We start from the raw sequence: 16,890 nt of genomic DNA on the forward strand, positions 1-16,890 counted from the left end.
GCACTATATATTTTTGTTTTCGACTGAAAACCTGGAAAATTTGGATATTAGACAATGTCAGTTTTCTGGCAGATGGAGAATGCAATATTCAGTACACTGCATTACATTCACGTCCCGTCATTCACCGTTTTCTCCTCAGAGATTTCAGTAATCCAACATTGTGCCTTGCAGAATCACTGATTGTATCATCCAACATGGATGTAAGTAATATTCTGTAATCTGTACAGAACATGACTGAAGTATGAGTTTATTAAAAAATGCAGCACTTACGTTCTCATTTATGACAATTTTGCTTCAAAAAGTCATTTTTGCTTACTAATGTTTTATATAAAGTAGAAAATGATTGGTTTGGCCATATTACGTTGTTGCCACCAGGGGGCACTTGACCTACAGTTGCAAACCAGATTGACCATAATTAGCCTAAATTAATCATTTCATAGATAGGCACTTGTTAAGACATACACTCACAACTAATGGAATAGCCAATAAAAGCTTGACAAAAATAGGCATTTAAGAGGAATCCCTAACATAGGCATAAGCCTGCTCAATTTATCCGAGCATGTAACTATCACGCAACGATAAGTAGGATTAAACGTATCCCACAGTGCACCAGTGTGCTCCCTCTCTCTCTAATTAGTTACCTCTGAAACAAGAGGCCTTTGCCCTGGATTGACTTCTTTTTTTGAGGTTACCTAGAAGGTTAATTTTGGCGAAGATAAACTTGTGCTATAAATCTGCCCTTTTAATTCTTTTGTGCTCGAGAGTCTTCTAAGAACTACAGTCCTCAAAGACACCGATTGGCATTATCCCATGTACTTCAGAACAAGCTTTGGCACCCGTATGTGAAATCACGCTATTGGTAGGAATAAGACTAAAATGCCTCTTGAAGATGAACGTGATGCATAACTCCGCTTACACAGCACATACCTGTAATTCCAGGGCGCATGCATGCGTAAAACCCTCATTCCTCACTGGAGCCAAGAAGAACATCCTGACAAACTGAGCTGCTTTAGGAACACACAAAAAGTGTCAAAGGTCAGTACCCTGATCCTAAGCTAACAAGGAGCTGGGAGCTTATGTCATGTTAGATGGCATTTGACATGACAGCTGCACTGGAGACAATGATACAGAGAGAGACAGTGCATTAGGTGGCAGACAATAGCTCCACAGCGGCAGGTGTCTTGATGGTTTTATAAAGGCAGTATAAGCCCTATTTGGACGGGACTAGTGGCCAGCCTTGGTTTCGGTTATTTTTTCTCTTAGGTTAAAAAGTTATAAGCCGTGAACCTGCTACGAGGTGAATCACAACTTTGTAAATCAGACAAAAACAGTTCAAGACTGTGTACTTAACAGCTTTAATGAGGGAAAGAATGATCCCTTGAAGCACTGTAAATTACATAATGGATTTCAAATTATTTTGTATAATATATTGTGGTTATTACATAAAATGCATGATATAGTTTTAGATATTTCAGTAGTTTTTGAAAGAGTAGGGATACTGACTCTATTACACTATTTACAGTGCTTCAAGGGAGCTGGTGGATGCTAAAGGGTTCATTTGGTGCTAGAGACTGTTGACTATTAGAGATTCATGGGTAATGTAGTTTTTCACCAGGGATTTGGCTGGTGAACACCAAATTTATTGAAAAAAAAAAAAAATTCCAATAATGTGGACTGATGGCTTCAACAAAAACAACAACCTCATAGCTCACAGTGGGCTTGTCTTTAAAAGTTTATGTTATTGTTCAAAATCAGCCCAATTTTGCCACTGAATAAATAAATTAAAAAGGTAACTGGTAATTTTAAAATGAAAAATGTATATGGCTTTGCACGAAAGATGCCGTTTTCTAAGAAAAATCGAAATTGATTAAGCAACATCAGACAAGTGTGGATATTCGTGCCAACAACATGACTGCGAGCATGATATTGCTTTTTAAAGTTTAATAAAAATGTTAGTATTGAGTAACTTTAATTTTAGACACAATAATGCACGTTACATATATTTTTTGCTCTGTCACTGAAAGTAATCCCAATACAAACAGTAAAAATTGTCCACGCTTTTGGAATATCAGCCACTCGACCAATCAAATCCAAGGGCCGGTATCAACTTTTGTTATAATATCAGATAGCTATAAGATTGCTAATTAAAACTGCTAATTGTGAGACAATATGTCAAGTCCCAGAATGCTTTGGAAGTTTATCATTGATCAAGGATGCTTTGGCCGTACACAAAAGCCAGTCATTGTGAAGGGATGTGAAACACTACCTTCCTGAAAGAGGACTTTGGTTTAAAACACACCCTTTCAGCTTTTGTTCAGAGCTGGTTTCACCCTATCTTTTAAAGAAATGTGAATGAGAAAGCCAAGACATTTTCTCTGAGCTAGGCCTATTGTACTGAGTTATCCACCACAATATTAACATTCATTAAAAAAGCACTGCAAGTCTTCAAGAAAACCCAGTGAACCAAAATACTCCAGTGTTCAAACTAACAGGAAGCATCTAAACATCCACAAATAAGGTAATTGAGTGTTATTATGGTAGCCTTTGCACATATGTTGGAGTTTTTGTTTACGAAAACATGTCATCTGAATGATGGAGATCTGCTGAGACGCATCTGCCAAATTGGGCAATGGAACCACTAAAGAGTAATTGGCTACATACTTAGAGATTAGCATCAGCTACCCTTTCTTAGTAACATACTAACTCAACAACAATGTACTGTAAATGATTTATTGTAGTATGAATTATCAGAACCTTTCCGAGTTTCTGTAAGCATGTTTCCAAAGATAATCTGCAGACTGGGATATTATAGCAAATGTCATCTTTACTGTACATTCCAAGCGTAATATCTTATACCAGGTATAGGTTCACTCTATCTAACCAAAGTCATGTTTATAAGATATTGATGCATTCTTCCATATAAAATACAGATGTATGCAGACACATGTAAAAGTACTTGAAACATTTTGTCTCAGACATAAGCAAACCTGAATTAAGGCTGTAGCTCTGTTCCAAAACCTATAGTGAGCAGCTTCACTACCGCCTACGTCATAATCATCACCTCTTAAGAGACCGATTTGGAGTGCTCTACATAGACAGCAAGTCTACATGACACTCAAATTACATTCCTCATGGGAGATTTGATTCATTTTATTTTAACAGAGTGTAACTTTCTGGTTCCAGAAGTAAAAATACTAGGGCTGAGCTTTGATACATTTCACAATTCGATTTGATTTCCACAAATTTTCTCAAGAAAAAAAATTAAATCTTAATACTGTAAAATATAGGAGAGTCAGCTGGTACTATACTATACTATAATATTGAAGGTTAAACGTTCAAAGTACGTTATAACGTATATATAAACATTTCAATGGTGGCTATCATAAACACTTGACGGATTTATTTAAACATAAATTAAACACAGAAAACAGTAAAAATGATAATGAATATCTTATATGGTGCATTCAGCAAAATGCTCCTCTCTAGAGCTCACCGAATAATCGATGTTTTTCTCTGAGGTAAATGTGACGTTTTGTGACGCTGTTTACAAGCTGTTTTATTTACATCTTCGACGGTTTAAACACTGATTGAGCGATTACATGAGACAGGGTACGGATTTCGGTAAGTTTTACTCTTTCTTTTAACATACCTTCGGATGTTTATTTCGTGCTGAAACTGGTTAAAGCGGGGGAGATGATCAGTTCACGTTCAGCTTCTCTGAACTGAGGCGCTACAGCGATCTGTCACTCCATATTGAACAACGCCAAAACGGCATTTATTGTTTGAAAACTGTAATAAAACACATAATTTGAAATATGAGACCTTTTAAAACGGATTAATCGATTCTTTGGGATTTAAGAATCCATATCATTTCGTAAAAATGAAAATAGATTAAAATAATTTTCTCTGTAAGGTAACTTACCCATCTTATTTTTCCGGTAAGAGTGGGCGCTTTGTAAATTTTATGGGTCTGGCTTCTGGTCTCATCTGCATCCTATTTTTAGCCGTACAAAACAGCTGGTTTTGGTGCTTTTTATTTCAAAATATGTGTGTTTTACTATATTATTTTAATGTATTATCATAATTATGAACACACTGGTTTGTAGTGCAAACAATAATCATGTTTAATAGTGAAAGACTTTGTCTTTTTGTTGCTTCAAATCAAAGTTTATAATTTTGTGAATCACCTCATAGCTGGATGGTTTGGTTCACGGCTTATAACTCTTTAATGAAGATCCTTATATATGAGGGAAATGAACGGGAAAAATTCTTCTGGAACCAAGGCACCTGAAAAAGTGGGATTGCATGATGTTGCTAAGCTAATGCACTAATGAGCATTAATATATGCAAAAATGTTATAGAATCATCAGTTTAAATTAAAATAATCAATACTTTTCAGTATCATATGATATAAGTTTATTAATAATCAACATTTCTGATGCTTTCATTGAGCTTATCATCACAGTGCATTATGGGATTGCTTTCACCATGAATTTGTCTTGGGAAGTACTATAATTAAAATACCTATTTTGAAATAGTCTTCACGTCAAAGGGTGTGCATTTGATACCTTACAAGGTTTTGAAACAGAGCATGTGTGAGGTAAGGGACGCCGGTTGATATCCCATGATCACAACAAGAACTGTATCTAAGGCATACAGCCATGGCTAGCGTATCAGACATTTTTTAAAAGTCATTGTCTATTGTTTATTTGATTAACTGAAAAGGTTTCCCTGGCACAAGTACATAGCAAGAGGCACAGGATGTTCTATCCACCTTTTTCTTCCTGTGAGAGCGAGCGTGGCCATTTGTACACTTTATGGGTTTGGCTTGTGGTCTTAGCTGTCCAAAACAGTTAGTTTTGCTGCTCAATATTTCAAATTGGTATGTCTTACCATATTATTTTAACATATTATCTTAATTATGAGCACACTGGTTTGTAGTGCAAACAGTTTTACCGTTTCCTGCACGTTGTTATTCTTTTCGTTATTTCCCTATAGTGGCTAATGAACCGGAAGTCTCACCCATATGCTTACTTCTGAATTAAAAAAAAGGTGGATAACGACAGTTCTTATAGGTTCCAAAACAGTTGTCTAAGATCATTCACTTTAACAACGACTACCAGAGTAGGCCATTTTGAGTCGCTGATTCATTTCTTTTGCAGTTGGGTCATTCCTTAAATGCCTAGCAAAGGGAAAAGCGTCTGGAGTTGATGTTCATCTTGGTGACACCAATGAGGCGCAGTGGTGAAGAGAGGCCAAACCCTGGAGTGACGGGTCCATCACATAAAAGATCCGACAGCTCGTCACGCTCCTCCAGGCCAAAGGTGGCGTCGTTGAGCATCCGGCGATGCAGGTGACACGTCTGCTCCACTTTGAGTTTGTTGATGTCTCCACGTAGTCGCATAAGTTGGCGGGCCAACTGTTGGTCCTGGATGCGCATTTCCATCTGTCAATGAATAACAGGTAGGAGAAACTCATTAGTTCAGAGTTACTTTACGGCTCACTGTTTTGATGTTCACTGCATTGTTTGCATTGACGTTGTTGGGTTTGTTGCTCCTTAATAGGATAGTTCACCCAAAAATGAAAGTTCTGTCTTTAAATACTCACCCTCATGTCGTTCCAAACCCGTAAGACCTTCGTTCATCTTCAGAACACAAATTAAGATATTTTTGATGACATTTAAGAGGTCTTTGACCCTCCATAGACAGCAAGGGTCCTACCACGTTCAAGGTCCAGAAAGGTACGAAGAACATTGACAAAATAGTCCATGTGACATCAGTAGTTCAACCATCATTTTATGAAGCTACAAGAATACCTTTTGTGCACAAAAAACCCTAAAATAAATGTATTCAACAATTCTTCTCCGCGTCACCCTAGTGTCATTTTAAAGAGTACCATACCACATGCACATGCTTTTATCTGCACATAAACATTAAAAAATGCATTGAGATTCTGAGAATGTTGAATAAATTTGTTCTTTTAGGGGCTTTTTTGCACAGCAAAAAGAATTCTTGTAGCTTTATAAAATTACTGTTAAACCACCGATGTCACATGGTCTATTTTGTTGATGTTCTTGGTACCTTTCTGGGCCTTGAACATGGTAGGACCCTTGCTGTCTATGCAGTGTCAGAAAGCTCTCGGATTTCATCAAAAATATCTTAATTTGTGTTCTGAAGATGAACGAAGGTCTTACGGGTTTGGAAACAACATAAGGGTGAGTAACTAATGACAGAATTTTTATTTTTGGGTTTACTTTTGAATGCTAGTGCAAGTCTCTCTACCTTTCAGGCTCATGGCTACTACTTAAAATGCCACTAACCATTAAAATAAACATAGGCATGTAGATCCATCTTTGTTAGCAAACAACAAGTAACAAGGGGCTTAAAATTAAGGAAGGAGATATAGATCTTTAGAAGTCCCCTTGTACAGCAACTTGCCCTGTTTTTTGTTATTGTGTCCAATTTTCTTTTTGTAAATGTTTATGGACACCCACAGGGCAAAGGCAGTGAAAGAAAGGTTTTTGATGTGGCCAAAGGAGCCTCATTGCGTGCCTTGGCTGTAATGGCCTGTGCATACACACGTATGCCTTGTACCACATGACTGTGTGGAAGAGAAGTGATTACATTTACAGGAATACAGAGCGATCGTCTCTCATTCCCATCTGCCGTTTTTACGATGCATCATCAATCGGCCATATTGGCTGCACCAAATGTAAACAATGCCACTGAACCAAATGAAACTTGCATATTTTGCTGATTATTGCTGCTAAAAAGGGTCAGTTATTGTCATGTTTTGGTCTGTACTAATCGGTCAGACCGGGAAAAACATTTGGAGTACTATAGACTGCCAAAAGTTATAACAAATCAAGGAGAAGAGTGCAAAAAACTGTCTGAGGAACAAAAGGCGTTTGTGGCTGGCCAAACTGAACCAGGATTTCCAGGGCAAGAATCTTGACCAGAGTTGCATTTGATGTTAACATTTCCGGTCAGGTAGGTGAAATATTAGTCTAGTATCTTAATTAATACTGCTCTTACATATCCTTACCACCTATTAACTTTAGTTTGTCAAAATATTGCGCCTATTCCTTCACGTTTTAGGGGGTCTGTTAAAACTCAATGGGCTCAGAGGAGGCAAGAGACGCAAATTCCTGCTGTAACTTTACCAGCTGGTGTTGCTGTTGGACAGTGTTTCCTTAGTAAAACAAGCTATTTATATACTTTTTTAATTTTACATTTTCTAATATTGGCGCTGTTTTATATTTGTACTACAATTTTCCCCCCCATTTTTTCTGAAAACTTTGACGTGCAATCATACATTTTATTACCCAGATTTTTTTGGCTTTTTCCCCTTCAATTTTTTTTTAAATTAATTAAATTCAGTTTAAATTCAGAAATAAGGCCATTTAACTTCAGTCGACAAATGAAGAATTATTCAGAATCCGGATTTTGAAACATTTTAACTTACCAGTTCTTTTCTAAGCCAAACCAGAGCTTCGTCAATATTATCGAATCCTCCAAGGCTTCTAGAAATCAGGCCATTTCCTGCAGTCACTTGGGAATTCCGAGGTGAGACGCTGGGCTTCAGTTCAACAACTTTCTCCAGCTCTGATGAGTCCTCTGACACGGCTAAGCCTTTGGAGCTTTGAGCTTCCACTCGTTCCTTCCACTCAAGATAGGACGGCCTTCTGGTCTCAAGTCTGAGCTTCTCAGTCAATGCTTTCAAGTTTCTCAAATGATCATCTGGGGCAACCTCAAGGCTATCATAGTCATCTATATTAATCTGAGGTATTGAGCTGGCATCCATGGCCTTTTGAGGAAGTGGTTAGCGTGGCCAAAAATAAACAGAGAAAATCAATTTAAGTGGTCCGATGATCTCATTGCCTTGTTTGATCAATAAAGATACAGTAGGCCTTTGGATTTGCTTGCTGTAACCAGGATGCTGCGTCTGTGGGGCTATAAAATAAATCAACAATGAAGATATTGAGCTTCCATTTTTCCAACAATATCATCTCCGTAGTGCAGCCTAACACATCTTGCTTCTTGTTTTTTTCCTATTAATCGAAACAAACCTGTTACCTTTTTATCATTTAAAATTTGAGGCCTAATATTAAAGATAGCACTTAAAACTTCCATACATTTCAATTGGGCATAACTGGACAATTTTAACATAAACAAATGCCCTTAATGTGATGCATATTTGTCAGTCATACATAAATGAAACATAGTACCAATAAACTGAATGTATGTGATACACAATAACCAGGTTTATATATATTATAATACATCATATTATATATTTGTATTTATAACTATTTATAATTATTATTTTAATTGTTTGTTCAAATGTTTTAACAGACTGAATATTGCTTGCTAGACAAATTAAATTAAATTCAATTGTTTTTACAATTATCAGATTTATCCTAATTATAATTAATTTTAATAATATATTTTTAATATGTGACCCTTATTATTTGTTCTTTTATGCCAAAAATCATTAGGCTATTAAGTAAAGATTAAGATTAAGAGTCATGTTCCATGAAATATATCAAAACTTAATTTTTTATTAGTAATATGCATTGCTAAGAACTTCATTTGGACAACTTTAAAAGTGATTTTCTCAGTATTTTGATTTTTTTGCACCCTCAGATTCAAGATTTTCAAATAGATGTATCTCGACTTTCTATAAATGCATAAAACTTAATAAAAAAAAAACGACCCTTATGACTGGTCACATATGATTATTTAAATAAAATAAAAAACAAAATATATTTTCAAAGTTGTAAATAAAGCATAATTGAGTGTTTTACAAGAATATACTATTTTTTTCTGCTTTAAAACGTGTAAAAGTGTTTAATTTAGCGTTAAATGTTTTTTCTTTGTAATCGTCTGTGAAATTTACAAGCAATTTCTGAGTGATAATTGTTTGTACACCAAAACTATACTATTTATTTTCATATAAGTGACATTGTTTAAAAAAAAAAAAAACATCAATTTTGTCTTGTACACTGAAAAAAACAATAAGTAAATGTACTTAATTTTTATTACCTATTTGCACGCATATTTTTTAAGTAAAATTTAAGTATGGAATTAAGTAAAATCTACTTAACTAAGTTAAGTAAAATTAGCAGAGGAAATAAGTAAATTTAACATGTACAGTTAGAGTTTGATGAGTAATTTCTACTTAATTATTTTAAGTTTACCCTGCAGTCCTCACGTACAATTCACTCAGCCACGGTTTGTAAACTGTACTCAGACATCATAGCACTGAAAAAATGCCATTAAAGCATGAGGTTCACATACAAACGTAAGCAAGTTTACGGCTCCTTATTGTTTTTAAGGTTATATGTTGACTCAGTGTAGTTACTAACCAAATGAACACAGAGACCTCAATGACGGTAACAATCAGTGAATAGTTTTTGAGTATGAATGGGTCATTTTGAGAAAATTAAATTTAGAAAACTTAACTTAACAACAAAAGCAACCATAAAACTGTGTAAAAGCATCTCGAAAACAGCTAAAAATGTAACCTTATTATTTATTAATCCCCAAGTGCATGATGGGAACAACATGATCATGACTTTGATATTTACTTATAACAAACAATTCCAAGTAAAATATACTTTTACGTAAAAATTTCAAGCTTAAATTGAAATTAAATTGAATACTAATATTGAATTTACTCTTTTTGTTGTTGTTGCCTGAACTCAATTATTTAATGTAGAAATTACACTTGTTTTTCTGTATTATTTACTTTACCACAAAATCATTTTAATTATCTGTATTATTTGGTTTTAATTTGTATTTCTATTCCTCTGGCTTAATCATGGTTAAAATGGGAAGTTTAGCGATCACATGGACGCTTTCCATCCATGCCTCATATCACACTGTGGATCTTAGAAAGCTGGTGGTTGCCATAGTGACTAAGCCCAGCCTATGAGTCAGCAGCACTGAAGACTGTCTGCTCTAAAGAACTAAATGTCACTCCTCACTACAGCAGCCAGACCTGTGACAATCACCAAAGAATATAATGCTGCTCAATTACAGCCTCTCAGTACTCTAATACAGACAAGCGAAACTACTGAGAACCTGCTGAGAAGACAATCACAGGGACCACCCACATGTTTAATGCTTTCCCTTAAAGCTGTCTGTCTAATGTAATGTATGTGTGATATAATGTTTGGCGGATTGCCTTGACGTGTTTCATCAAGCAGCTGCACTAGGAATGTGTTCTTCCCATAAGAGGAGTGTGCTGGTTGTTAATTGGCCTCACATTAACCTCCACACGGCTACGGGACTAATCACAGTCATGAAGTCTCGGCTCATTTAGCGCTTTGCTCCACCTCCCGCACTTTTCCAGCTCTGTGTGTGGCAGCAGTAATGTGACTCATCTCACAGGGGGATCCATTCATCCCGGACCACTCTCACTTTAGTCCGAAAAATATGTGCTTCTAAAAAGAGTGACTAAATACATAGACTTTAAAATATGAGGCAAACTAATGATAATTCATGGTGAAATAAGGACGAAAATTATGTATGGAGAAAACTAATTGCAGCATGAATATATGGGCCATTCTACAGAATTGCTTCAAAGTTTAAAAAAGTGTTTTTGTCCACAAATTTTGGTACACATTTCTAGTAATTGTGCAGGTAATTCTCATATTGCATTTTCAGATAGTTTTGGAATAGTTGTCCTCTCCCCAAATTTGTCACTACCGAAACACAGTAATGTATAATTTAATTAGAAGGGTTATATTGACCTATTAAGATTTTGCTTACATCTTCCTTGTAAATATATATTTTTTCTATTTTATTAAACAGCATTCAGAGGTAAATCATACTGATTTTAAAGTTAAGGATTCAGTTTGAATATACATTGAACCAAACGCTATCTTTCAACTTAAAAACATAAGTTCTGCAGCTGCCTTAACATTTTAAGTTAAATCAACTTAAAACTGCAAGTCATTTTAACTAATTTTATTATTGTGAGTTGAAATAACTTGCAGTTTTAACTTAAGTTGATTTAACTTAAAATTTTAGGGCATCTGCTTAACTTAGGTTTTTAAGTTGAAACTGCTGAAATCTTTTTACAGTGTAACATCTTAGTTGATAATTCAGTATACTTTATTTTTGACAAAACATCCTATGTTTCAGTCATGACCATGTTTTGGTAGCGACCACATACTAAAACATACTAAAACACAAAAAAATTGCATAACTACACTGTAAAAAGTTTTCACCAGTTTCAACTTAAAAACTTAAGTTTAGCAGCTGCCTTAAAATTTTAAGTTAAATCAACTTAAGTCATTTCAACTCACAAGTTAAATCAACTAATTTTTATTGTTATAAGTTAAAATGACATGTAGTTTTAGGCTGATTTAACTTAAAATTTTAAGGCAGCTGCTGAACTTTTTAAGTTGAATCTGGTGAAAACTTTTTACAGTGTATATTAAAGGATTATGTTTCCCTTTTGTCACTACCGAAACTAAGATGACATGTTTCAGTTGTGTTTTTTTCAGTAGTGACATTTTTATGGGATAACGCTCAAAAAAACAAAGCTGTCACTACCGAAACGCCCCCAAATGTTTTGTGACTGTTTCGATAGTGACAATTTTAGAGACTTTTGAAGCTAGCTTAAAGATGCTTATCAACACATGGTTAGCTAACACAGTTCTGAACAATTGTACACATACAAAAACTAAATGTTATGGAATAACTCCCGCAAAAGTGTTTAATTATAGACAAAAGGTGTTCGGTAGTGACATTCTTTAAAGTTACACACAGATTTTCAGACTTTTGAACACATTTACCCTAAAATGGGACCTATCTACTCGCCATGTAGCTATGAGAACATTAATTTGAACACATTCATATTTTATAATCATAAATGTAGAGGTGTAGTTCAAATCAATTTCAGCCAAAAAGATATTTTTAAAAACAACAACGGAATAAAATGCAAAAAAATATTTCAGTATCATTTTCAAGTTGAAATTTAGGGCTTAGGGTTTAGGACAGCCACCTTCCAATGGAAAGTAACTGGGTAACTGATAAATGATGATTTTATATACAGTATTTATTACGTTTTAATCATGTTTTAAATATTATAGTGGGTTTCAATAGACAATAAAAGGATCTTAGTAAACATTTGAATACTTAAATGCTTTTTAAATGTGTTTTTTGGTTGTGGGACAGCAGTTTGCACCAATTCTACAGAATGGCCCATTTATCAACAGACAAAATTTGAAACTTTTTTTTTTACATTTTCTTTTCATGGATAATATTGGTTTTGAGTACTGCATCTTTCCACGCTCTCTAAAGTATTATGGTTAAAAATGCAGATCACAAGGGAAAAATTCTCCTTTTTCCAGACATATTAAATGTTTTCGGGCCAAACAGGCAGTTTGGAACACTAGGCATGACTGCTTTTATCCACATCTAATTAGATGCGGTCAACCTTACTGTCGTATATCTGGAGTGCAAATCTTGTTTTCTCAGCATAAAATGATTCTCTTGTTTGGAGCAAAAATGAACTATTCTGGCCAAAGGCTCACTTCACGACCAGTGTTATTGGGCATGAATAATGCCTTGATGACTAATAACTTTCCATTGAAACTGTTAGCTGTGTAACAACATGCAAAAATTTGACTATTACCAAATACTTCATTCATTACACATCACAAAGCAATGATTAACCGAGCCTAATAAAACAAACTAAAACTTGTTCAGTGCTGAATACTGTCTAGACAAATCAGGGACATGAAATTTGTTTACAAGAATAACTTCATAAAAGATACTTTAAAATGCACCAGCTCAATTAACCTCTTCATGGTTAAACACCATGAAGCAGATACATCATGTGTAGAAAAGTCAATTTAGGCTGTTGAAAGTCATCTTAAACATACTGCAAAATATTAGCCAGTTCAGTGACTCTTAGTGAATATTTGATCTAGTTTATATGGGTTTATAGAGTCTCTTTACACAGATAGTATTAAGGAAAAGATGATTCTTACCTTCATAGTAGTTTGTCAGGCACTTGCACTCCTCGCGTCCTGCTGTACCGGAGAGAGCACAACAACACTGCTTTTACTCCACACTTGTTTCTTGAATGAGATGAGAGGCTTGACTGGAGGAGGGGCGTAAGTTGCGTCAGGTTGTGGTGGTTGTCGTGGAGACGGTAAAGAATCTGCACAAAGCCGAGAGTTCAGCAGCATCTCGCGGATTTCACAGCGAGGAGAGGCCAACTCACACTCTTCTAAAACAGTTATAGTCGTTATGCTCTTGCATAATGTTAAACAAATATTACATTTCATAATAGGCTACTTCAAACATTTTTAAAAGCATTTAATTCTAAATGTGACCCTGGACCACAAAACGCTTAAGTAGCACGGTATGTTTGTAGCAATAGCCAAAAATACATTGTATGGGTCAAAATGATCGATTTTTGTTTTATGCCAGAAATCATTAGGATATGAAGTATCATGTTCCATGACGATATTTTGTACATTTCCTACCGTAAATATATCAAAACGTAATTTTTGATTAGGATAGTATATGCTAAGAACTTAATTTAGACAACTTTAAGATTTTCTCAATATTTTGATTTTTTTGCACCCTCAGATTCTAGATTTTCAAATAGATGTATCTCAGCCAAATATTGTCCTATCCTAACAAACCATACATCAATGGAAAGCTTATGTATTCAGCTTTGAGTATAAACAATAAAGTACCCTTATGACTTGTTTTGTGGTTTAGGGTCACAAATATGTATTTATAGAACTTTAAAACGTAGGACTAGAAAAGTAAAAGAGCACTTTGTCGTGATATCAAGTCTATTTCCAAAATACTTATTATTTTTGATTATGGAAATGCGTAAATGTTTAATATTTAAACTGCCTGCTGATGGCCATGTAGCCTATTAGATTGTTTGTGTGACCTCTGCTGGACAATGTTGATAATGTAACTTGTATTAGTCATTATTTTTACATAAGTATGCTATCCGCCTAGTTTTTCGCGTTAAAGCGGGCGCGGCCATTTGTAAATTCGCTTGCAGCTATTACTGTAAAAAACAGCTCGTTTTGCTGCCCGATACTGCAAACTGGTGTGTCTTACCATATTATTTTAATGTATCATCTTAATTATGAACACACTGGTTTGTAGTGCAAACAGTTTTGCCTTTTACTGCACGTTGTTATTTTTCCAGTTCCCTACAGCGGCTAATAAACCGGAAGTCTCGCCCATTCACAAACAACGGCTTATTTCCTCGTTGAAAAAACAAGACGGATATAAAGCTGGTATATATACATGTTTCTATTCCTATTTTCACTTGATGGTATTTTTGCTGTTATCGGGAACAGAAATCAGAAGTAGTTGGTCTGAGGTGGTAAGCGGCTGTTTTTGTTGTTGGGTTGGAACATTGACAGAACTTACATTTTTGATCATGTAATTAAAAAACATAAATATATCATAAACACTGCCTATTTTAAGCAGTGACAATTTGCCTGAAAAATTTCTCTGAATATCATTCTAAAATACGCCCACTGGTTAAAATAATATTGCACACAACAAAAAGTAGTTATTTAGATTAAAAGTAGATGATATATTGACATTTACGACTATCATTGAGACTTCGGTAGCCATTACTGAATAAAATATATTAATAAAATATAATAATGTGAAAATATGATATAATAACATAATAAACTGAAAATTAAATATAATAAAGTGAAAATATAATAAAATATTAATCTACATTTTTTATTATTATTAATTTATTATTAATTTATTCTTATTTATTTATTTTTATCTTTTGCAGAGCTGTTATTGTAGTGTGGTTTACAATAAAATATATTATAATAAAGTATAATAATGTGGAAATAATATCAAATATTATATAATAAAGGTAAAATATAATAAAATATTAATCAACAATTTTATCTTTTTTATTTGTCTTTATCTTTTTTTAAAAAGAAACCCCCCAGATCTTTTGCAGAACTTTTATTGTAAAGTGTGATTTACAATAAAATGCATTATAGTAAAATATAATAATGTGAAAATAAGATAAAATATAATATAAAAACACAATAAACTGAAAAAAATATAATAAAATAAAGTGAAAATATAATAAAATATTAATTGACAATGTTTTTTGTATTTAATTTTTTTATTATTATTAATTAATTAATTTTTTTAATCTTTTCCAGAGCAGTTATTGTAGTGTTGTTTACAATAAAATATATTATAATAAAGTTAAAATAAGATAAAATATAATTTAATAAAGGTAAAATATAACAAAATATTAATCAACAATTTTATCTTTTTTATTTATCTTCATCTTTTTTAAATTTATTTTTACTACGAAATCCCCCAAAATTTCAATTTTGATCTTTTGCAGAGCTTTCATTGTAAAGTGTGATTTACAATCAAATATATTATAGAAAAATAATATGTAATGTGAAAATAAGGTAAATAATAATAATATAAAAAATAATAAAGTAACAGTAAAATAGAATAAAATAAATGTTAAAATATAACAACATATTAATCAACAATGTTTTTTTGTGTGTTTATATTTTTATTATTTATTTTTCTAAGAAAAACCCCAAAAAATCAATATTGATCTTTTGCAGATCTGCATTCCCATGTTTAATAATTAACTGTGGTTTACAACAAAATATAAAAATATATAATAATGTGAGAATAAAATAAGATAAAATATAATAAAATTATAAAGTGAAAAAAATATATAATAAAATAAAGTGAAAATATAAAGTTTTCTTTGTATTTAATTTTTTTCAATTTATTTACATTTATTTTTATTCAGAAAACCCAAAAATGTTTGAACTTTTGCAGAGCTTTTATTGTAAAGTGTGATTTACAATGAAATATATTATAGTAAAATATAATAATGTGAAAATAAGATCAAATATAATAAATTAATAAAGTAAAAGTAAAATATAATAAAATAAATGGAAATATAACATATTAATCAACAATGTTTTGTGTGTTCATATTTTTATTAAATATTTTTTCTAAGAAAACAAAAACAAAATATAAAAATATATAATAATGTGAAAATAAAATAATATAAAATATAATAAAATAATAAAGTAAAAATAAAATATAATACAATAAAGTTAAAATATAATAAAGTTTTTTTTGTATTATATTTTAAAAATGTATTTACATTTATCTTTATTCAGAAAACCCAAAAATGTTATTTATTTATTCTAAAAAAAAAAACCCAAAAAAACCAATATTAATCTTTTGCAGATCTGCATTCCCATGTTTAATAATCAACTGCGGTTTACAACAAAATATAAAAATATATAATAATGTGAAAATACAATAACATAAAATATAATAAAATAATAAAGTGAAAATAAAATATAATAAAATAAAGTGAAAATATAATAAAGTTTTTTTTGTATTATTTTTTAAAAATGTATTTACATTTATCTTTATTCTATATTCTATAATATAAAAAAAAGATAAAATATAATAAATTAATAAAGTAAAAGTAAAATATAATAAAACAAAATAAATGGAAAACATAACAACATATTAATCAACACATTTTTTTGTGTGTGTGTGTGTGTGTTTTTTTATTATTATTTATTTTTTTCTAAGAAAACCCCAAAAAAACATTATTGACCTTTTGCAGATCTGCATTCCCATGTTTAATAACTCGGGTTTACGACAAAATATAAAAAAATATAATAATGTGAGAATAAAATAAGATAAAATATAATAAAATAATAAAGTGAAAATAAAATATAATATATATTTTATTTATTTAAATTTATTTGTATTCAGAAAACCCAAAAATGTTTGATCTTTTGCAGAGCTGTTACTATAAATTGTGTTTTGCAATAAAATATATTATAATAAGGTGAAA

The 16,890-nt window shown here is 32.4% G+C and overlaps 1 protein-coding gene across 1 annotated transcript; it reads right to left on the reverse strand.

Annotated features, from left to right (window-relative positions):
- Positions 1 to 2,716: 2,716 nt before the first annotated feature.
- On the reverse strand, positions 2,717 to 13,107 carry fam167ab (family with sequence similarity 167 member Ab). Its single transcript, XM_073816775.1, has 3 exons — positions 13,007 to 13,107; positions 7,465 to 7,952; positions 2,717 to 5,446 (listed from the first exon to the last, which is right to left on the reverse strand). The coding sequence occupies exons 2-3, from the start codon at positions 7,801 to 7,803 to the stop codon at positions 5,183 to 5,185; spliced, it is 603 nt and encodes a 200-aa protein (XP_073672876.1). The 5' UTR covers positions 7,804 to 7,952; positions 13,007 to 13,107; the 3' UTR covers positions 2,717 to 5,182.
- Between the last annotated feature and the right edge of the window lie 3,783 nt (positions 13,108 to 16,890).

The sequence above is a fragment of the Garra rufa genome, chromosome 13 (genome assembly GCF_049309525.1).
Source record: "Garra rufa chromosome 13, GarRuf1.0, whole genome shotgun sequence".
NCBI lineage: Eukaryota > Metazoa > Chordata > Actinopteri > Cypriniformes > Cyprinidae > Garra > Garra rufa.

Bases quoted from the DNA above. Each gene is read 5' to 3' on its own strand.
- fam167ab (XM_073816775.1), bottom strand. From the start codon at position 7,803: ATGGATGCCAGCTCAATACCTCAGATTAATATAGATGACTATGATAGC. The intron at 5,447-7,464 runs GTAAGTTAAAAT...ATTCATTGACAG, and splicing joins TTTGGCTTAGAAAAGAACTG to ATGGAAATGCGCATCCAGGA.